This window comes from Arvicola amphibius, chromosome 9, assembly GCF_903992535.2.
Source record: "Arvicola amphibius chromosome 9, mArvAmp1.2, whole genome shotgun sequence".
Classification (NCBI taxonomy): Eukaryota; Metazoa; Chordata; class Mammalia; order Rodentia; family Cricetidae; genus Arvicola; species Arvicola amphibius.
In genome coordinates, this window is record NC_052055.2 from 19,594,795 (window position 1) to 19,617,863 (window position 23,069).

Here is a 23,069-nt window from a genome sequence, read left to right on the forward strand (position 1 = left end):
ACGCAGCTAACAAGATTCTATTGGGAGATTATAGTAATGTCTTATTGCTCTCCTAACAAATCCCCACACTAAAAGCTTGGAATTAAGAATTTATCTTAATTCCAAGTCTAGGAGACTGGGAACTCAGATGTCTTGGCAGGGGTGTTTCTTGAGGTTTAGGGGAGAATTCATTTCCTTTTTCGGCTCCCAGTAGCTTTCCACAGCCTTGGCTGTGATTCCAAATCACGACTTCGCTTCCATCCCTTCTTGAACCCAGACTCTCTGCTTCCCTAGTTAAGAGCTCTGCGGTTACCCTATGCCCATTTAGCCAGCCCCAGACAATCTTCCCATCTTAAGCGTATCTTAATTTAATCACATTGTCACAAACACTTCTAGGTTCTAGATGTGGGCATCCTCAGGAGCCATCATTCTTCCCTCCATGGGGCGTGTTAACCTGACCTCTGTGAGTCCAGCTCTCCAACAGCTCCTTGGTTAAAATTTACCGTGTCTCACTATTTCTCTCGAAATTTTGGGAATACCATAATTTGATAGTCTTTCTAAGGAGTGGACTACCAGACCAGGTATGGAGTCACAAACCTATAATCCCAATGCTAGGGAGGTAAAAGCAGGCGAGGCAGAAATCCAAAGACCTTAGTTACGGTGAGTTCAAGGCCAGCCTGAACCTCTTGAGGCCTATCACTATTTATTTACTTTTTTGTTGTTTGTAGAGTTTTTCTGTGTAACAGTCCTGGCTGTCTTGAAACTAGCACAGTAGACCAGGCTGGCCTTGAACTCACAGAGATCCTCCTGCCTCAGGCTTGTGCCATTACTTTTTAAAAACAATCTCAGGTTGCACAAACCAACTGGGTAATTTTCCTTAATCAGATCTTATCTAGCGGGCTGAGAAGGAATTTTACTCGATTGCGTGTCTGAATCTATTGTTTACTTAGAGGGTGTCCTTGTGAAAGGGCTCTGGCGACAACACTCACAGAGTTTCAATCTCTTTAAAATTTGAAAGGCAGAGGCCAAGTGAGGAGGCAGAGGCCCCAGTCAAGAACTTAAAAAACCAGGTGGTGGTGGTGCATACATTTAATCCCAGCACTCGGGAGGCCGACGCAGAGTTCCAGGACTGGCCCCATAGCTACTGAGAAACCCTGTCTCGAAAAACCAATTAAAAAAACAAAACAAAACAAAAAAAACTTAAAGGAATGGATATTTTTGTTTTCCAAAAAGGACAAATGAAGTCACCAGTGCTGTTCATGGAACCCAATTAGCAGCTGTTTTTTTTTTTTTCCCTTCCCTCCTTCCTGATGCCTAGGGAGCTGTCTTGTTCCTGGAGTTCCCACATAGCAGTCACTGGACCTTGTGGGTTAGTTTAAGAACAACCAGAATAGCTTAGTTTCCCAGTCCCCATGAGGGAAACGGAGCAAGTCCAGTCCTTCCACTAGCATCTTGTGTGTTCACCAGTTGCACTGCTGCCAGTTCCGACTCTGATGGAATTGCTGTTTGTCTCCTTCCTGTCCACACAGCTTCGACCTACTATTATTTCCTCCTTCTGCTTTTTGTGGGTCTGTACCTTACTGATTTAGCAGGCATTCGTTCACCATAACCAGCTTCTGCTGAGTCCCAGCTAGATTTAATATAACTTGACAAACAAAAATGAACTTCATAAGTTCACGCTAGCTTAACTGGCACCAGCAGCTGAAATAAAGATTTGTAGGGATTTGAAGACAAAGATGTCTTTAATGTTCTTGTTACTTACACTGTACTAGATACATAGATTTTGAAGAACACTGTTTGGTCCACACGTAGAATCCTTAAAGATGTAGAGGGGAATTTATGTCACTGACTCTAAGTGAACTTCCTAAGCTAGAGTAGGAGGAGGAATACTTCTGGGAAGGCTGTCCCTGGGAAATTCAAGGGTGGTTCTACTAAACAGCCTTGGACTGGGCCTGGAGAGAGGGCTCAGTGGCTAAGATCACCTGCTACTTTTGTGAAGGACTTCGGTTTAGCTCACAGCACCCAGGTGGAGGCTCACCTCTGTCTGCAACCCAGATCTAGGGGAAACTGATATCTCTGTCCTCTTCTGGCTTCTGAAGGTAAAGGCACACAGGTGGAGCACATACATACATGCAGACAAAACACTCTTTTATATAAAATAATATCAAACCCCCTTGGGCTCTGTTACACACAGCAATCTTGTGAACTAGGCGTGTAACCTGCCAGCCCGCACTATATTCTTCTAATAGGGCTAGTAGCTGCGGCAATCTTTCACGGCATCCTGAGAGATGGCCGTCTATTGCAAGGTTAAGGAATTGATACCCTGCAGGCAGGCTGTACTTTTGTATACTGACCCGTTGAAAGAGTTCAGTAAATTTTAGTTATGCTGAGGAGGGTCACAACAGGTCATGAAGCTACTACAATCGTATAACCAGAGACCAATGCGCCCACGTAAGAGCAGTGTGTACCCCAAGTTTCAATTAATTACTATGCCTCAGACCTGCCAGCTGTTGAGGTATGGATTAGGTGTCTTAAATGTTCTCAGTTCGTAGCTGTAGTGTATAACGAAACATGACCTAAAAACATTGCTTTAAAATAAAAACATTGAACTTGGGTCTTCTTGTTGGCAGGACCATCAATGCGCTTGCTTAGGAAGTACCATATGCTCTGGAAGAAACCATCCCCAAAGATTTAAGGAGAGCTGAAGCGATAACAATAACACCCGAGTTCCGCCTTTTTTTTTTTTTTTTTTTGGTTTTTCGAGACAGGGTTTCTCTGTAGCTTTGGAGCCTGTCCTGGAACTAGCTCTTGTAGACCAGGCTGGTCTCGAACTCACAGAGATCCGCCTGCCTCTGCCTCCCGAGTGCTGGGATTAAAGGCGTACGCCACCACCGCCCTGCTTGAGTTCCGCCTTTTTAAAAAGCGATCGAAGCTAGCTAAAATTTCTACTCTCCACATCCCCACATCTTAAGAATTTGGATCTTGGAAGGACTCCAACGTTCTCCATCCCCAGGATACAGCCAATGCCATCCCCAGGATACAGCCAATGCTTGGAAGGGATGACGCCGCTGGCGACGCTCGCCCAATGGGTAAGCGCCCTGTCACACTCGGTGCTCCCGGTGACCCTGTCCTGCTCGGCGGGGTGGCAAAAGTAGTCTTCCCCCAGCAGCCCTGCTGCTCGGACAACCGACAGCAGTACCTTCAGCCGCCTATCCAGAGCCACCTGGAACGCACATTTGGGAAACCGAGTCACAGAAGCTCAGCGATCGCCGCGGCTCTGCTCGTTCCCGAACCGGAGCAGGAGCAGCCGGCGGACACTCCCGGGGTCTCTGAACCCCGCCTTCCACGCCCGGCTCAACCACTTGCAGGGGGCGGGACAGGCCCACCCGGAGCTCCGCCCCTCGGCATCGCGCTTGCGAGAGGAAGTGACGTCGGCGCAAAGCCATTTCCGGCAGACCGAAACTAGGAAGAAACTTAGAGTCGCTTAGCTGCGGGTCGTAGTCGCCGCCACCGTGCCCCGTGGCCGGCGCCGCGCGGAGCTGTGGAGGCCTGGCCATGGGGCGGCGCCGGGCTCGCACAGCCTAGGCGTACGGTCTCCGTGGACGGGCCGGGTGCGTGCGGACGGGAGGCGGCGTGAGAGCCGCGGCCACCGCTGGCCTGGGCTCCGGCATCATGAACATCGACGTTGAGTTCCACATCCGACACAACTACCCCTGGAGCAAGTTGCCAGCTAACGTGAGACAGGTACGGCTCGGCCCCGCCCCGCCCCGCTGTCTCCTGCCCTGAGGACCGTCCGGGGCTCGGGAAAACCGGGGCTCGGAGTGCTCGGTCGTCAGGAAGGCTTGAGTGATGTCCCCTCCGGACTCTCCCGGTTACCTCGGCTCGCAGACTTTATAACCCAGGAAGGGACCTGCGCTTCTGAGATCTCAGAAAAAGCCCCTGGGCTCCAAAATTGTAAGGGTGGCGGAAGAAAGATGGGAACGGTGCTTTTAACGCAGGGTGACAGTTCAAACTCCTCTGTAGCGTGAGTGGGAGTTAGGGTGCCCTTCTATAGTTGGATGCGTAACCGGAAGCGTTTAAATTGGCCCGTGCAAGATAAGGAACGAAGACCCCCCTCTCCCAGAGAGAGGGAAGAACAGGTCTCCACCAAGTAGCGAGTCATCAAAGTTTGGAGGGGTGTGTGTGTGTGTGTGTGTGTGTGTGTGTGTGTGTGTGTTGATGCATCGGGAGGCGTTTGTTGAATGTGTGAGGGTGGTAGCGGGTAAGGCTGCCAGGGGCAGTCAGGATCTGATTTGGAAGGGTATGTGTGCTTTGTGTTGGTGGACTTTGTCCTTTAGACAGACCGGCTTTATAAGGAATGTGTCGACGGGAGCATGACCTGAGACTTTTGAAGTCTAACGTTTACGTTGACTAGCAGTTTTGCTCAGCTGTTTAACGGGTATTTATTGAGCACCTCCTAGATGTTATGCCTGCTTTGGGGTACAGAGAGTTTGCAGCAGCCAAGGAGCCTGCCTCCCCACAGAGTGTACTAGTTTTAGCCAGGCCAGCCAGTAAATGGACTGATGAATGAGTACAAAACACGACAGGTGGCTGAAAGTCTTCAGAACGGATGTGCCACCTGTAAGGGAGGCACTGTCGCTGGCCGCCGTTTCTCTCAGTTCCATTGATTTCTGTTTCCACTTGGTGATGGGCAGCAGATGTGGTTTTGGAAAGTATGGAATAGTAGTGGTAATGGTTTTATGATTGTTGTGGTTTGAGTCCCAGTTCTAGGGAATGAGTTTAAAAACTTAAAAAAATGAGTTTAAAGACTTAAGACTGTCTTTGAACCAGAATATCAAAGCTTCACAGTTTGGAACTTGCTGTGATTGTAGCGGGATGTCACGCTTGTGTACAGCAAGCGTGTGTGGTGTCTCCTGAAGAGGTTTTGACCTGGCATCAGAGCTGCAGGAACCTTGGCAGATCCTTCTGAACCCTAAGTGAGCTTCAGTACGACAGCCTTGCTTCTGTGTACAGGGTGATGGGGTAGTCTCTCCACAGTGTACTTTCCTTCAACACTTGGGGTGTTACAGGTGGAAATAGCTGGAGCCCCTCCAGCTGTGATAGACTAATGCAATTTTCACATCATGTCACTGCAGCCTCACCAATTATGGAACAGTTTATTAAAGTTAGAGGTTTTATTTTTTTTTTTATCTGATTGCAAAATGTAGGTGTATGGACATTTACTTTGGCTTTTAAGAACCTATAAAAAATAACCAGCTGAATCCTCTAATCACTTTATCATTAAAGAGGTCTAGTTTAGGTTTATAGTGTGCTAGGAAAAGAACTGTACCCAGTAATTAGAAGTGAGAGAGCAGTCAGATACTAAATTAACTTTATGGCCACACATGAATGTAATGTTAACTATGATTAAGCATGTTTAGTCTTTGCTTTCATAGTTTCAACTTTGAACTTAAAACACTGTGGGCACAGCTAGAAAGTATTTTGTTTATTACTGTGCAGTTCTGTGTTTCTATCTGTAGGATATATATTGCTGATTCAATGACCACTGACATCAAAAGAGATGGTTTATCCCAAATGTGTACAGACTTATTTCTTACTATTACTCCATAGCCAATAGAGTCAGTCAGCTTGTTAATAGATGTTAGAAGTAATCTCAAAATGGTTAAAACTATGCAGGAAAATGTGGTGTGTGCAGACGCCATTTGATGTAAGGACTGGATCGTGTCTGGGTTTTGGTATTCTTAGGGTTGGAGCGTCAGTGCTGTGAGGAGCTGTGTGCGAGAATGGCAGGACGGCCCAGATGCTTTCTGGAGCAGGAGTAAGGGAAGAGCATTTACAGACGCAGTTTTAGCACATTCGCAATGGACATTCTGTAGAAATCTTTATCTCTGGTAATCACGGTTCATTTCAAAATGACTGCGATGTCAATCTGTTCTTCCTTAGTTATATTCTTAAATTCACATAGGTGTAGGTGTGAGAAGCCCCTACCATCCACTCATCGGTCCATCTATCCATCTTTCCGTCCCACTTCAGTCTGGGATATTCTGGAAGGAAATCTTTGTTAACAGCCTTGCTAACCAGTGTAGTTGTATTCTTATACTGCTTTTTTATTTTATGTAACTATTTTGAGTAATTTAAGTAAATCATTCTAAAAAGGAACACTACAAAGAACATGTGGGATTTTGTTTTAATATCATAGTAGTAAAGTTAACATAATAAAACTTAAGAAAGTATTCCTTATTCAGCTCTGGCCATTAGAAATGCCAGGGTAAAATAGGGGTCATGTTTTTTGTTTATGTGTAATTTTATGGCAGACGGAGTACTGTTGTTCATCTGGAAACTGCTTAATAGCCATGTGTAATTCCTTCTAGAGTCTTGGAAACTCACAGCGAGAATATGAAAAGCAGGTTGTCTTATACAGCATCCGCAACCAGTTGCGCTACAGAAATAACCTAGGTAAGTGGAGATGTTCTGGTGCCGGGTGGAGATGACCGCTGCTGTTCTGTCATTTTGGTTTTCTGTGTGTACTGTACGGCTTTAAGAACATTTGTACTGATTCCACATAATAACAACTCATATTGTGGAGTTTTCTAATTGTGATCAAAATCCATTTTTAGATTGCTGTTTATAGGTCTGTTTTCTCTATAATATCTTAGTCTTGATCCACTGTCTTTTCTATCTGAGTGAGAGAATGCCAAAGGAGGAAAAAGACACTGGCTCTTGGCCATTTTCAGACTCAGTTTTGTTTTGTCACCAGAACTTTCCTGAGTCCTGTAACTTTAATGAAAACTCTGTGACTGGAACAAGGCTTAAGTATAGTTAGTGCTGTAGGGTTTTTGTTTGTTTGTCTTTCTCCATTTAAAGAGCTTATTGATTGATTTAGGTTTTTCTAGACAGGGTTTTGAGTTTCTCTGTGTAGCTTTGGTGCCTGTCCTGGAACCAGCTCTTATAGACCAGGTTGGCCTTGAACTCACAGAGATCCATCTGCCTCTGCCTCCTGATGCTGGAATTAAAGGCATGTGCCACCACCGCCCAGCGAGCTTATTTATTTTTTGTCAAATTAGTTCGGTTATTTTCTGTCATGATAGTATGTATTTTATTTTAAGCATAATACTCCAGAGTGTTACTATATAGACATACTCTGTTGAAGTCAGAGGGCTTTCTACATTTGAAAAACAGAACACAGGGAGGGACAAGGGAGATAGTTTAGTTTGGTAAAGGATTTAACCACCTGAGTACCTGAGTTCAGTGTAGAGGTGGTAGCATGCTTCAACTTTTTGCCCTGAGGAGGCAGAGACAGACAGATCTGGTGACCCTCTGAACAGCTTGCCTAGCCTAAGGTCCCATTGAGAAATCCTGCTAGGAAAGGGCCTACAGGATAGATTCATTGCTCTGTTGGGAAAGACAGCTGTTGCTGAGCCTCACCATCAGAATTCGATTCCTAGGATGTTGTCTGAGTTTTCTGTCCTGCCCGGTTCCTGCAGTCAGTAAATCCCAAAGAAATCATACAGAGGTTTACATTAGTTATAAACTGATTGACCTAGTAGCTCAGACTTCTTATTAACTCTTAATTTTATTAGCCCATTATTCTTGTCTATGCTAGCCATGTGGCTCGGTACCTCATATGGCAAAGCAGTCACATCTTGCTTCTTCTGTGGCTGGGTCACGACCGCAGACTAGGACTTCCTTCTTCCCAGAATTCTCGTTGCCCTGTCTCTACTTCCTACCTGGTCACCTTGCCTATACTTCCTGCCTGGCTTCAGACCAACCAGCGTTTATTTAAAGTATAATTGATAGGGTACAGACCATTGTCCCACACCACTAGGAGAAGTTGCTCCCTCGAGTTATGCTTTGACTCCATTTGTGTGTGTGCGCACAAATGCATTTTAAAGATGAACACGGTTAATATTGCTGAGGAATAATACATGGGGCTGACCTCTGGCCTACACACACACACACACACACACACACACACACACACACACACACACAACCTTACATGTATGCGTGTACAGATAAATAAGGGAACCTGTTGGCATGGGCCTGTAATTTCAGCTCCTTTGGAGGCTGACATGGGAGAATTGCAAGTTGATGGTTACCTGGCCTATAGAGTGAATTCAAAGCTAGTTTTGTTACAGCTCAGTAATGGTGGATATATGCCCTGGTTTCAATCCCTAACACAAAACAAAAACAAAACAAACAAACAAAAAAGAAAATGCTTTTTAAAAACGGACTTTATTGAAAGCTAGTGTGTGGTCTGACTATCCCATGAAGTGATAAGCTCAAGGGTATGAGGCGTACAGCTTATGTTTGATTCTGTGCTTGTTTCTTGATTTGGTAAGAATTCTTTTCTCTACTTACATGTTTTTATATTTTACTTACATGTACTATGAAGACTATTTTTTTTTTGTGATAAAATTGTTGTTTTATTAGAGCAGTTTATTCTTGTCTAGTTTGTATACTGTTTCAAAAGTTAAAAAGTTGTGTTTCCCACTATATTTATAGTGAAACAGTAAGAAACCTGAGAAAACTGGACATTTTCCTTTCCTTGCAGTTAAACATGTCAAGAAAGATGAACGCAAATACTATGAAGAGCTGCTGAAGTACAGCCGCGAGCACCTCATGCTGTACCCTTACCACTTATCCGACATCATGGTGAAGGGCCTGAGGATAACACCGTTTGCATACTACACTGGGATCATGGAGGTTAGTTTCTAGTGTGAGTGACAGTTAACAGTGGGGTGGGACTCCAGGTTGGGGACACCTTACAGTAGACTGGCAGCTTCCCCGTTCTCAGCTACCATGGATGTTGCCTGTCCAGTTAGCGTGTATCAAGGATGGCTAGTCACAAGGTGGCTGAGGCACACATGTACACAGGGTTGCCATTGTTGATGTTTGTGTTGGAAGGGAGGCTGCTTGTGTTCTATGTTTCTGAAGGTGTTCACCCTTGGTGCAGCTATGCCACTAATTAGCTATTTACACCAGCAGTTGGTACACTTATTGCTTGTAATCTATAAGATTGAAAATATGGGTTGCAGACTTGGCCAGTAAGATCAGGGAAATAGTATTTAACTGTCCACCTTGTCTAAAAAAGTGACAGTGCAGACCCAGCTTTATAGACATAATACATGTCAGGAAGGAGAGTTGTTTCCACTGTCCTGGCGTTAGTCTGTTATTAACTTTTAGCTCGTTTGTACTTGGTTCTTGTTGAATAACACTTTTTTTAAAAAGTGAACTTTCTATAAAGATGGACATATATCTGCAGTATTTATTGACTGTTTATATTTGAGTGCTGCTTTTGGGCTCTCTGGACACTGGAAGAGCAGAGAAAAGCATATACTCAGACACGCTAAGCACCTGCAGTAGCGAGGAGGCTAGTGCCCTCGTGTGAGTGCCTGGTGCCCTTGACTTGAGCTCCCTTCATTAGGTCTATACGCTGGTCCTCCGTACAGTCTGGTCTCAGGTTCTCGATTGGCGTTGTGATGGTCCCTGTAGCATGGTGAAGTAGTATGGAGTGTAATGAAATAGTAGCTGATGAGTTCCTTCCCTGTCTCTTTGATTCTTATTTCCACTTTCCACCAGGTTCGGGGTAGAGCAGATAGAATCCTTCACATTTACCAGCTTTCGTCTCAGTTACATTCACCTGCTCACTGTTCTCTGGGCTTTGTTCTTAATTGTCAAGAACTGGGTTGAAAATGGGTCTTATCAACAACCAATAGTTGGGTGTTGTTGGAGAAGATTGGAGTTTAAAAAAAGCCAGATACTAAGTTTAACTTGATACTAATTGAGATAGGAGCAAAGACTTGGAGGTAACTTTGAATCTTGGTTGGAAATGTGTATTTTGGATACATGTTGATAGAGTTGACACACTGTTGGCCTTCTCTCAAGGTAGGAATGTAGGATCAGATATGAAGTGTGGAAAAACTGGAACCCTGAGCTCTGATAGAGACTACAGGGCAGCTGTCTGGGACTCAGAGAATACTCTAAGAAACCTAGACTGAAAAGTACACCCTTCATTTACTGTGTTGAGGCCACAGGCTTAGTACCACAGTGGTGCATGCGTGTTTTAGGGTGTCAGCTGTGACTCAACTGTTTCCTGTTATAATAGTTGTCGTTCTGTTCGGCTGTAGCAATATATATTCTTTTATCTAGGAAAGTTACCTTTCTTTTTTTTTTCCTTTAAATTGTAAAAAAGTTACCTTTCATATTTTATATTTTTTCTTTTTCAAAGGACATTATGAACAGTGAGAAAAGTTATGATTCGTTGCCTAATTTCACTGCTGCTGACTGTGAGTACCACTTGTTAAGGAGTGACATTTAGATTATGACTTTGTGGATGTATGCTGTCTATTAGGATTTTGTGCTTCTGACCCGAATAAAGGTTGAGAGCATCATTATTAATGAGAACTTTATTGCACAATATAAATCAGATGCAGGTGCCAGGTGGTGGTGGCGCACGCCTTTAATCCCAGCACTCAGGAGGCAGAGGCAGGTGGATCTCTGTGAGTTCAAGGTCAGCCTGGTCGACAGTGAGTTCCTGGGCGGGCTCCAAAGCTACAGAGAAACCTGGTCTCAAAAAAAAAAAAAAAAAAAAAAATCAGATGTGATATTTAGCCCAATATCAATGGGAAGAATAGTTTGGAGTCAAAGTTAGGACTAACCTGTCAGAGACCAGCTTCGACAAGTGCACCTCTTACGAGGGTTGGGGCATGAGGGTTGGAATAATAAGTACAGAGAATGAAGAAGCGAGTGAAAGTAATAAAACAGAAACATAGGACGGCACCGGGAGGGAGCTCCAGTGAATACTGAAATCACTGGTGTTTAATTTCCATTTGCTTAAAATACCCTGACCCCCAAAAGGTAGGAGTAAGATAAAAACTTTGTTAATATGATACAAGGAAATGAACAGACCAGTTGAAGGAATACATTCTCAGTGAAACATTTTATTGCCAGAATGAGACTAATGCTCACACCCTAGACCAAAACAGAATTGTAGGCAAACCACTCCCTGGGTGGGATTCCCTAGTCATCTCCCTAAGGGAGTAGAGACTTAGTTGGATCCTTAGTCTTTTGTTTGAGGTAGAAACAGATCTACTTCTTAATACCTGAAATACCAGGTCTGGATATTAGCCACACCTGTTGACAACAACCTTGAGAGAGCAGAACTTTCTGGTCTCAGTCAAGGTGGAACCTTTGTTTGAGGTAGAAACAGACAATAACCTTGAAGTGAGTTCCAACTCTCTGACCATTAGTCAAGATAGAATAGGCTCCACACTAACCTTTATTCTAGAGAATGAAATTCTTGCTATTCTATAGCTGATGGAAGGAGGACAGCCTGCTCACAGGAATCTTACAGTAGCTCGTAGAGTTCCACAGACATGCTCTGCTGTCTTTCACTATGCTTATCTTAGTGAAATTTATATGTGACACGTGATGTAGTTCTGTACGCAAGAAACTTCTGCAGAAAAGCATAATTTTACTTCTTAAAACTGGGAGGACTTCTGCTTTTCAACATGTCCTCGTTAGCATTGTCAAACATGACAACTTGGATTCACCTCTCCCAAATTGAGGTTTCATCTGTATTGTGTGATGAATTCTTTTTGATATTGATGGATCATGCCAGTCAGCTATTAAAAGACTATAAACAGGGAAGTTTTCCTAGTGTCATTGAGTGTATACTCACATTTCAAGGTGTATTAAAGGAAAGACTTACTTTCAGGTCTGCGGCTTCTTGGCATAGGAAGAAACCAGTATATTGACCTGATGAACCAGTGTAGATCTTCAAAGGTAGGTCATCCCCTCTGTTCTTACAGCTTCCTTGTCAGAACTAGATACCCAGAGTTTGGTTTAGAGTGGTAGAATTAACAGACTCTAACTTGAACCAGTTAGCGTGCATCTCATAGGAGCAGTGCACAGATTTTCAGTGTTCACCAGGTTGTAGCTTAAGCAGCTAGTGAGTTATAACATGTTACATTTATTTTTAGAAGTTAATGTCTCTTTGCTTGTGTTTTTATTTGTCCATTTTAGCTCCAGGATTCATTTAATGGGTAAAATAAGTTCTCATTTTCAAATGCAGTTTTAGCCTCTGGGGTTTCATTTTATTTGTTTTTGGATTGAAGTCTAGGTTTAAGTGACTATTTTAAAATAAATTAAGATTGATTCTACAGTATATAGATGAGTTAGCAATTTAAACATGAAAATTTGAAAAGATTTAGCCTGTTATAATGTCTTATGATAGTAGAAAAAAGTGGTAATTTGGATTGGTTGTAAATACCTAAATATTGTACTATTGCAGAAATTTTTCAGAAGGAAAACTGCCCGCGATCTTCTGCCAATAAAGCCAGTGGAAATAGCCATCGAGGCATGGTGGGTGGTGCAGGCTGGCTATATCACAGAAGATGACATCAAGGTAGAGATCCTTATAGACTAAAAACAGAGGAAAAAGAAAAGATTAAAACCAGAATATTTATTTTTAAACTTACTTTTATAATTTTTAATTACATAATGTTTTGTTTTATTTTATTTTATTTTATTTTATTTTATTTTATTTTATTTTATTGGTTTTTCGAGACAGGGTTTCTCTGTGGCTTTGGAGCCTGTCCTGGAACTAGCTCTGTAGACCAGGCTGGTCTCGAACTCACAGAGATCCACCTGCCTCTGCCTCCCGAGTGCTGGGATTAAAGGCGTGCGCCACCATCGCCCGGCTTACATAATGTTTTAAAAGGTAACATTTGATTTTCCTGCAGAAAATCAAACTAATTCAAAATGATCTTAGTAGGTTAGATGGAGTTTGCAAAATCTTCTTTAATGGTGCAGGAGGCATTATTTGTTTCATATACAGTAATTTGGGTTCTTAATTAATGGTCTATTTAATTAGTGGTCTTGTGTAAAGGGACACATGATGTCATACCTAGCAGCCACAATAAAATGGGTAACTCTGAGCTCTGACTGTGTGCACATGTGCTGCACACTAATGTAACTATGTTCTTGTCTCCTTTAAGGCTCATGACAACCCCAGGAGAAAGTACTGTTTGTACCCCAGTTTGCAGATGAGGAAAGTGAACACAAAGCTGCTAACTAAATGACTCCAGTTATAGGGACAGAAAGGGCCCAAGTTGATAGATACTCAGGTAGTCCAGTCCCTGTTGAATTACACAGAGATAGGGTGGGTACCTTGATGGGGTAGTAGTATCAAGATCAAGAGCAGTGATATTTTCCAGAAGTTCATCCAAGCTAATTGAAGAAAGGGTAGCGACCATGGAATATCTATCTGTGTGTGGTTGAAGGATATATGTGACCTTTTCACTCCTATTTATTTGTCTCTGCGCTTCTGGAGGGCATTTTAAAGTGGGAAGCTTTAGGTATTTTGCTTCACTGGAAGCTCTTCCTAACGGAGCTGTCAGCCTGTCATAATCTGTCCTAACTGCACCATTGTTGTCCAGGTAGTTTTTCTCAGTGAACTTTTGATAAGGATTTGCATTCATGTATCTGATTCCATTTTAAAGAAAAAGAATAAACATTGGTTTATCAGCGAGCATTTACTACTAACTAGCAGATGTTGGTATTTATGGTGATTTTGTTATCTAAGCTGTTGGCAACAGTTTTATTGTTTAAATTCTAAGGTGATAAATGGCAATAAGGTTCATTCCATACATGTAGTCAGTCATGGGTTCCAATGTGATTACAGAAGTTAATTGAAATTATTATTTTTTTCTTAGATATGCACTTTTCCTGAGAAAGGCGCTATTGATAAGATCATCGACTCAGGCCCTCAGCTTGCTGGGTCACTAGATTACAACGTAGTGCACAGTAAGTGCTTAGTAGGCATGGTCTTCGTCAATGCAAAAACTTGTTTTAAACAGTTGATAATTGGGCTGAGGAGATGATGGCTTAGTGGTTAAAGAGCACTGACTGCTCTTTCAGAAGACCTGGGTTCAGTTCCCATCACCCACATGGCAGCTCATAACTGTCTGTAACTCCTGCTTTGGAGGATCTGACAACTATATGCAGGCAAAACACCAATGCACATGAAATAAATAAGAAAAAAAGAAAGTGCAAGTCTTTATAAAAAAAAAAACAGTTGATAATTTATACCAATTACCGCACTAGTCCAAATTGAGTCTGTTCCTAAGTCATGTTACTTGAAATGTGATCTTAGTCCTTTATTTTCTGGTGTGACTAATTACAGTCTTACACAAATGAATAGTAAGAGATATGTAGTTCAGAAACCATGTAAGAAATCAAGATTTAGAAAATCTAGTTAGTTTTCTCTTATACTATTTTCTTTTTCTTTATGTAGTGTTCAGTTTAAGACATAGAAAACCAGCAGTCAGGCTTGTAGGAAAAAACGCTATTGTATAGTGTCTCATCTAAAATAAGGTGCTTTTGTTTTTGTAGGTTTGTATAACAAAGGCTTTATTTATCTGGATGTGCCCATATCAGATGACAGTTGTATAGCTGGTAAGTCTGGGCTACCATTTTGTACTCTATTTTGAATGACTGCTTGAAGTCAAATGCTATGTATCACCTAATAAGTTTAACACAAATCATTCTGTAATTTTAGATATTTAGACTTTTTAAAGAAGATTTTTATTTTTATATTTAACCCATTGTGGTTTTATTATAATATCTTATTTCTCACATTATTTATATATATATATATTTATATATATATATAGTATTAAAATAGTAGAACTTCAAAATAAATTTTCTACAATCCCAAATAAAATTTTTAAAATTTTAAATTTTGTAGAAGTACTAACTTATAGTTAGGTGTTTGTAGTCAGTATGTTTTCTAGTGTCATTCAGCTATTGTCACTGTTTATGATTAATATTAGTGAGAAAGAAAGTGAAGGGTCAGACTCCAGAGAATGACTCCATGTGGAGAAACAGATGGTAATTGGGCTGGTCCCAAAAATATTTCCTCTTGTTTTTCAGGCTGGGGCACATCTTGATCTTTATTTGAGTTAGCATGTTAGGAGATTCATCCTCAGCCCAGTAATGCGTTATAGACCGTATGCTTCTGTGAATTCTGTTGAAGCTTGGAGAGACAGTTAAAAGGAAGTGGCACACTAGCTTAGTTAATTGAGGTTTGAAGTTGGTGATGTATCAAGTGGAGTAAGGTTTGAACTTGAAGACTGTAACAAGGAAATGAGTTCTTGGAGACAGAAGTGGTGGTAGAACTTTTCTCACTGTTGGAAATGTGTGCAAGATTTATTCTAGTCCCTATTCTTACCCGATAAAGTTGATTTGACTTGAGATTCACTCAGAAGTTGTATTAGTGGATTTGTTCGTTCAGTCTGTTTTAACTGCTGACGATTTAATATTGACTTTACAGTTTTAACACTGACTCCCATTAGCACCTTTTTGTTTTGAGGTTCTAACAAAGCCATAGCCTCGTACTTGGATGTATCTGAGGCTGGCTTTAAATTACTCATCCTCCTGCCTCTGCCTCCTGTGTGCCATGACACTGGACTGTATAGTAGCTTTCAGTTCATTGGAGAGAGCAGAGGAGGGTTGACTGGACGGCTTCTTCACTGCAGCGGCGTATTCTGCTCTGCTTCACTCAGTAGTTGGCAGTTAGCTGGTGCAGGCAGATGCTTGACTCAGCTTGCATACCACCTCTCTAGTCTGGTCCTTTCCTTGGAATAACCCACAAAGGTAAAGTTGGGCAAAGCCATCAAATTCAGCATGAAACATTCGCAAGCTATTTCAGAAGAGGCATTCCAGATGGTCCACAAAGATCTGGCACTGTGGTGGTGGACAGTCAAGTACAGAGGAATGAACACTATTAGAGGGGTGATTGTGGAAGACTCCAGTGTCAACACATTTATTCTGCTTTAAAGGAACACTTTTACAGCCGGGTGGTGGGGGCACACACCTTTAATCCCAGCACTCAGGAGGCAGAGGCAGGTGGATCTCTGTGAGTTCGAGACCAGCTGGTCTACAGAGCTAGTTTTAGGATAGGCTCCAAACCTACAGAGAAACCCTATCTCAAAATACCAGAATAAAATAAAATATTGTTTTAGTCTCAGGGAATTTTGTACAGTTTTACTTGATCACATTCACCCCTTAAGTCTTCCCAGATCATCTCCCTTTCCCCCACTTCTTGTCTGTCTGTCTGTCTTTTTTAAAGAAGATGCTGTCTCACAGCAGATGTCCTGGTTCTTTGGCTCTTAGTCTTTTCTCTACGTGTGTATTTTATGCTTCAGGGCCTGTGTTCTGTAATTCTTTAACGAAGTTCTTAAATAATATCGAAAAATTATATATGCACACTAGAAATTCGTAATAATTTGTCACATCTGTAGTCTGTCTGGAACATATTTTTATACTTGATATGAAATAATGCTTCCATTCTCTTTGGATGACCAATATCTTAAAAAAAATACAACCCCGGATTCTGACCCATAGTTTAAGAAGTTGGGCTTTGGTTCATACTTTTTATTTTAATGTAATGCATGTTAGAAATGGATTTATATATCTATAAAGAGTTGTCTCATCCTGTTATCCTAGATGTAAATTATATATTGAAATTCCTAACTTCTCAGTACCTTGGTATCTCCAAGGAAGGGATGATTATAAAACTGTACAACTTGCAGGGCTAGAAGACAAAATGGTGTATGTCTACCTGGCGGGTCTTAGCACCTAGCAAGCATTCATTCAGTAAATGCTTGCACATAGTGGTATTGTAGGATAAGAATTAAGTTGTCAAATAGGAAATTGCTAAAATATTTCTAAGAAGAAACCTTTAGTGTTTATTGTTGGGAATAATTTAGTGCCCCATGCACCCCACTTTCCCATGAGGTTTTATTTTTTTACATTTTATTTTATGTTCGCGAGTGCACGTGCCGCAGGTGCATGCTGTGGAGGTCACAGTGCAGTCTTCTGCCGTGGGGGTGATTAAACTTAGGGGTTGTTGGGCTTGGCACCAAGTGCCTTCACCCAGTGAGCTATTTTGCCAGCCTGTTCTCCAGGATATTTTAGAGGGGAAGTGTGTGAACGAACAAAAGCGTGCTCCTTGACTGTTAACTAGGCAGAGCTTGCTGGTAAGTCAGATGAAAGCGTCTAGATGAGAGATAGCTTGAGTGGGTGAGCATTCCACCATGGTTGGCCGCTTTGTGTGCTAAAGAAAGGATTGACCTCTGGCCACTGAGGAGGAGCAGATGTAAGTGACTTCTGTTTCTAAGGAATATAAACTCTTTCCAACAGTCTTCTGCTGCTCACTTTCTTGGCCTGTGAGGCATCAAAAGCACAGATGTCACAAGCCTTTTGTAGGCTTCTGCTCCCATCTGTTTTCACCAGGCTTGCACTGTCTAGTATTTCCTTCCTCAGTAATTCTGAGAGTTCCATGTGAACCCTTTAGACAGCTCTGTGTAGATGGTGTGTGTGGCCTTGCCTGGGAACTTTGGAAAGGTTGCTATGGAGCGGAAGAAGTGCAGAAAAGCTCTGTTCTGTCTGAATGATTTCTCTCTTTGCATAGGCATTTGAGTTACACTTTCTGTTTTATGGAAACTAGTGCCTGAGAAAAGTCTGTTTCATTTATTTCAGTTCCTCCTCTGGAAGGTTTTGTAATGAATCGGGTACAAGGGGATTATTTTGAAACTCTACTCTATAAGATATTTGTGTCAATAGATGAGCACACTAATGTTGCAGAGGTAAGTGTGGCAAAAACATTTTTGAAAGGATATGCAGATAATTCTTGAGAATGGAACAGTAATTTTCAGTTTTGTTTCCTAGCTTGCAAATGTCCTTGAGATAGACTTATCACTGGTGAAGGTATGTTATTTTTTTTACCTTTTATTCATAGTGGGAGTACTGGGTGGATTTTGCTAGTTGGTTTTTTTTTTTACCATGGTACATTACTGATCCTTATTGGCTGCATGAGGAAATCTGCATGGTAAAGATGGTTGCAGAAAGAAAGAGGGAGATGAGAAGCCCTAAGTCTGTTTTCCACCAGGTAGAATAGAGTCCTTACATTAATGTGGTCAGTAGGAGGCAGCCCGGTCAGTGGCCATACTGCACCTCTGTCCTCATTAGAAGAGGGTTTAGGGATGGCGGTCCTGGTCAGACTGCTCTGCAGGTAAGATACGGAAATGCTTGCATGTCACCAGAGGCATAGTCTCTTACAGTGTATTTTTTCTCTACAGATGTTCTGATGTTTGTTTTAATGCTAATTTTCCTTATATTCCTTTCAGAATGCTGTTTCAATGTATTGTCGATTGGGTTTTGCCCATAAGAAAGGACAAGTAATAAATCTGGATCAACTTCATTCATCATGGAAGAATGTTCCATCTGTGAACAGATTAAAGTAATTCATTTATTCAATATGATAGTTTCCTTTTGAAAAGAATTTTTGCATGCAGGAAGTTTACTTATTCACTATGCCATTGAGGTGACTCTCAGTCTTCTCAGTGTGATGGACCTTCTGTATAATCTGATGAAAATCAAAAACGCTTTGTTTAGGACAATAGTACATATGATATTTTATAAAATGTGTAAGTTAGGAGAGCTTAGATTCCCTGAAGCCTATGCTTGAGCTCTAATTATAAAGCAATTTGAGAGCTCATCTCGGCTTCACACTTGTGTATTGGCCTCTGTTCGGTGGATTGTTCATAGTTATAAATACCAACTTCAGTAGCTATGTTCATGTGAGATCATTTGTGTGATTTTTAAAAAGTGAATGTATTCTTCATTAATAGGAGCACTTTAGACCCACAAAAGATGCTTTTATCATGGGATGGCGGGGAAAGTAGGAGTCCTGTGCAAGAAGCTTCTTCGGCTACTGACACTGATACAAATAGTCAAGAAGACCCAGGTTAGCAGCAACTCAGTTTAACTTAGAGCTTATCTGTAGGTCTGCCATATTTCCAGACACAGCCCTCTGTCTCCTTTATAGCTCTGTGCTAGATTTCTTATTTAGTGTGTAGTCTGAGTCCTTACCGATATTGGGAACACTATTAAGTCTTGAAGGGATAAGATAATAAGAATATGGCACTTGCCTTCTAGAAATTAAGTTAAGGGGGGAGGAGGTGAGCATAGCTCCCAAAACAAGCAGTTGTGGTGTTTGGGGCTACAAAGAAACAACAAAAAATAAAAAGCAGAAGAAAAAAACCCACAACAAATAGAACCCCCACAAAAACCCCAAATTCCTTTATCTTCAGTAAGAGGCCATGGATTCAAGTGACTGCAAGTCCACTGGCCAGTTAGGGAAGGCCGCGTTAGTGCAAGGGAAAGGTGCAGGCCAAGCCCAAAGGGAGACACACAGGCTCTAAAGTTGAGGGAAGAGGAACCTGGGGTATCTTTTCTCCTGTTTTGCTTGTTACCCAAGACTCACACTTATTGATTTGGCTATTGTCAAGAATTTTAATTCCTGGTTTTCAAGGAAATTAGCTGTTACTAGTTTGCTCTTTTGTTGTGATAAAATACCATGATTAAAAGCAATTTGAGGAGGGAAAGGGTTTATTTTCACTTATAACTTATAATTCATCAAGAAGGGAATCCAGCGTAGTTGATTATTTTGTTACTCTTTACTCTTTGGGAGGGAGACCTGTCACCCACCTCCCAAATAAATACACACAGAGGCTTATTCTTTTGTATAAATGCCTGGCCTTAGCATGGCTTGTTTCTAGCAAGCTTTTCTTAACTTAAGTTTTTCTATCTATCTTTTGCCTGTGGACTTTTACCTTTCTCTATTTCTGCATATCGTTCTTTACTTCTCTTACTCTGTGGCTTGCTGTGTAGCTGGGTAGCCAACCCCTGATGTCCTCCTCTCTTTCTCTTGCACCTCCTTTCTTCCCAGATTTCTCCTTTATTTATTCTCTCTGCCTGCCAGCTCCACCTATCCTTTCTCCTGTTGTGTTATTGGCTGTTCAGCTCTTTTTTTAGATCAATCAGGTGTTTTAGACAGGCACAGTAAACACAGCTTCACAGAGTTAAATAGATTCAACATAAAGGAATGCAACACATCTTTACATCATTAAAACAATTGTTCCACAGCATAAACAAATGTAACACATCTTAAATTAATATTCTGTAACAAGTGAAGACAGGAACTCAAGCAGAAATCTGCAGACTGGAATTCAAGCAGAGACCATGGAGGAATGCTGCTTACTGGTTTACTCCTCAGGCTTATGTTCAGCTACCTTTCTTAGACTTCCCTGAACCACCTGCCACATCAGTCATTAATCAAGAAAATATGCCCCCAGATTTGTCAGTCTAATGGAGACGTTTTCTCAGTTGAGGTTTCTCTTTCCCCAATGATTCTGGTTGTGTCAAGTTGACTAACTTAGGACATTAACACAAATTTAAATGACTTTAAAATTAAAATAATTTCCCCTTATCAGACGTTAGTACATACCTGTAATCATAGTACTGGGAAGCTGGATCCAGGAGGATTGCAATTCAAGGCCAGTTTGTGCTACATAGATTTGGGGTGACGCCCAAGTCCTCACTGCTAATGTGAAAAGAATTTTTGATCAGGTAAAGGTTACCCCCAAGGCAACCCACCTACTTTGTGAGATGCTTGGGTGCAGTGGTCTGCCAGCCCTCTACATGCTAAAGAAAGTTAGAAAATTGACAAACTGTTCTACTGAGAACACTGTCTGTGTTGTCAGGGATTGTTTCCCAAATAAACCACATTTACTCAAAAAAAAAAAAAAAACTTGAATGTCTTAAGACTAAAATATATATTTAATTAAGTTTATTTGGCTATCAGATAAACCTGAAGCAAAAACTTATTTTAGATGATAAGCTAAACAAAGCATTCATTGACTTGATTTGTATTCTTTTTTTTTTCAGCTGACACAGCCAGTATAAGCAGTTTGAGTCTGTCCACTGGATATACAAAGCGTATTGCATTCTTATTTGACTCCACTCTTACTGCGTTTTTAATGATGGGAAATCTTTCACCAGTAAGTCAAATGCTTGTTTTAGTAGAATGATGTTTAAAGTAGAGATGAGATATAAAATAATTCAGTGCTTTTTAAAGCTGTCTTTAAGTTCAGAGCTCTCCTGAAAGCAACCAACTGTGTCTTAGATTTCATTCGAACAGAGGGATTTTCCAGTGAGGACTGCTGTTGTAGGAAGAACCAGCTGCACATGTTGTCTCTTTCAGTTTAAATAAATCAGAAAGCATAAGAAATGTTATTAACATACAGAAGAAGAACCAGAGCTTTACTATTGTGCTTCTTTTTGCAGAACTTGAAAAGCCATGCAGTCACCATGTTTGAAGTAGGCAAACTCTCGGATGAGTCTCTGGACAGCTTCCTTATAGAGCTAGAGAAGGTCAGTGCACCAGGGTGGCATGTCTGCACTTTCCTGCTGCTGTGGTGGCAGCTCTGCTCATCTGCCCCTTGTCGTGGGTCTCTGGAATATCCCACTTTTCCTGTCTCTACCCCATCTTATCCTGTGGTGCTCACTAGACTTCAACACAGTGAAGGAGTGAATGAGTTCTGGGATTTGTAAGGTGACTGACTAACTCTTAATATGTTTTGATATATTGAGAAATGGGTGTGGATATCTGTTGGCAGTAGTTTCTGTCGCGCCTCGTCCTGCAGCCTGTTGTCTCAAAGAAGTACACAGAGGTCTCTATTAGTTATAAACTGGCTGGCCTATTAGCTCAGACTCCTTGTTAACTCCTACATCATATATTAACTCATAATTCTTGTCTGTGTTAACTCATGGCTTGGTACCCTTTATCAGTGAGGCATGTTCTTCTTGCTTCCTCTTTGTCTGGGTGATGACTGTATGAGTCTTCTTCCTAGAATTTTCCTGTTCTCGTTGCCCCACCTGTACTTCCTGCCTGGCTGCTGGCCTATCAGTCTTTTATCAAAACAATACAAGGGACAGGTATAAGACCATTGTCCCACAGCAGATATCTTAGTATGTGTAGTATCTTTATTTTTTTTTCTAATCTTTCATTTTTTTAAATTTGGTATGACTGAGGTAAGTAAACTCTGAGGCAGTTTTATTTAAGTTTTGTTCCTGATGTCTTCAATCTAGAACAGTGTTCCTGAGTATCATATCTGTATCTACTGTCACTGTCCCTGTTAGTGTCTTTTTTTTTTTTTTTTTTTTTTTTTTTGGTTTTTCGAGACAGGGTTTCTCTGTAGCTTTGGAGCCTGTCCTGGAACTAGCTCTTGTAGACCAGGCTGGTCTCGAACTCACAGAGATCCGCCTGCCTCTGCCTCCCGAGTGCTGGGATTAAAGGCGTGCGCCACCGCCGCCCGGCTCCTGTTAGTGTCTTGAAGACATCAGCTGTATTTAACCCTCTTCTCCCTGCTAGTAAGCCCAGCCTCACATGTTTTGTTGGTTCTTCTTCTCACTGAATGTTTTATTCTGTCCTCTGTTCTTTGCATGATGTGTTATCAGATCCGTTCCTGGCTAATAGTTTTGGTAGGTTTTTATGATTTAGTTAAGCATTTTGTATATTAAATGTTCTATTTATAGGATTTGTAGTGATTTTATAATTTCTTTATGTCATAGTTTTTTTTTACTATCCTATAGGATTTTTGCATTCATTACTGCAAAGAAATATGAACTAATCCTTACCAATTGGTTTCATGTTTTCAGTCTTTATTTCTTATTCCTCCAGATGTGCTGCTAGTTACTGTTTTATTGCCTCACTGTACATTTTATGTTCTGATCTCTTGATTACTCTTGTACATGTTTTGGATGAAGCAGAGCTAGCTTTAGAACTTTTCCCTCTTTGAATCATACAGGGGATGTAGAGATTATAAATGTGCTGTTTAGCAGTTTATTTAATTGTTAAAATTGTTGTCCTTAGCATCCTTCCCATCACCTTCATAGATGAACTATGTGAGGAACTGTCTTAGTTAGGTTTTCTGTCACAGTGAAGAGACACTCTGACCATGGCAACCCTTATAAGGAAATATTTAATTGAGGGGACTGTTTGCAGTTCAGAGGTTCAGTCCTTTATCATCATGGCAGGGAGCATGGTGGCATGCAGGCAGATGTGGTGCTGGAGAAGTAGCTGAGGCAACAGGCAGTCGCCTGAGATACTGGACAGTATCCCGAGCATAGGAAACCTCAAAGCCCTCACCGCCACAGTGACACACTTCCTTCAACAAGGC

At 41.5% G+C, this 23,069-nt stretch overlaps 1 protein-coding gene and 1 non-coding gene across 2 annotated transcripts in view; both read left to right on the forward strand.

Annotated features, from left to right (window-relative positions):
• The first annotated feature begins 3,435 nt into the window (after positions 1-3,435).
• Fam91a1 (family with sequence similarity 91 member A1) overlaps positions 3,436-23,069 on the forward strand; it is a 40,299-nt gene continuing 20,665 nt past the window's right edge. The window contains exons 1-14 of the mRNA XM_038342380.2: positions 3,436-3,723; positions 6,351-6,435; positions 8,534-8,685; positions 10,211-10,268; positions 11,699-11,766; positions 12,275-12,388; positions 13,698-13,788; positions 14,377-14,439; positions 17,527-17,633; positions 17,716-17,754; positions 18,174-18,286; positions 18,678-18,793; positions 20,776-20,888; positions 21,175-21,261. Coding sequence (XP_038198308.1) covers positions 3,652-3,723; positions 6,351-6,435; positions 8,534-8,685; positions 10,211-10,268; positions 11,699-11,766; positions 12,275-12,388; positions 13,698-13,788; positions 14,377-14,439; positions 17,527-17,633; positions 17,716-17,754; positions 18,174-18,286; positions 18,678-18,793; positions 20,776-20,888; positions 21,175-21,261 — 1,278 coding nt within the window. The 5' untranslated portion in view covers positions 3,436-3,651. The remainder of the gene's footprint in view (positions 3,724-6,350; positions 6,436-8,533; positions 8,686-10,210; positions 10,269-11,698; positions 11,767-12,274; positions 12,389-13,697; positions 13,789-14,376; positions 14,440-17,526; positions 17,634-17,715; positions 17,755-18,173; positions 18,287-18,677; positions 18,794-20,775; positions 20,889-21,174; positions 21,262-23,069) is intronic.
• On the forward strand, positions 20,393-20,521 carry LOC119824146. The gene has a single exon (XR_005287067.1). It is a non-coding gene; the product is annotated as a U12 minor spliceosomal RNA (small nuclear RNA).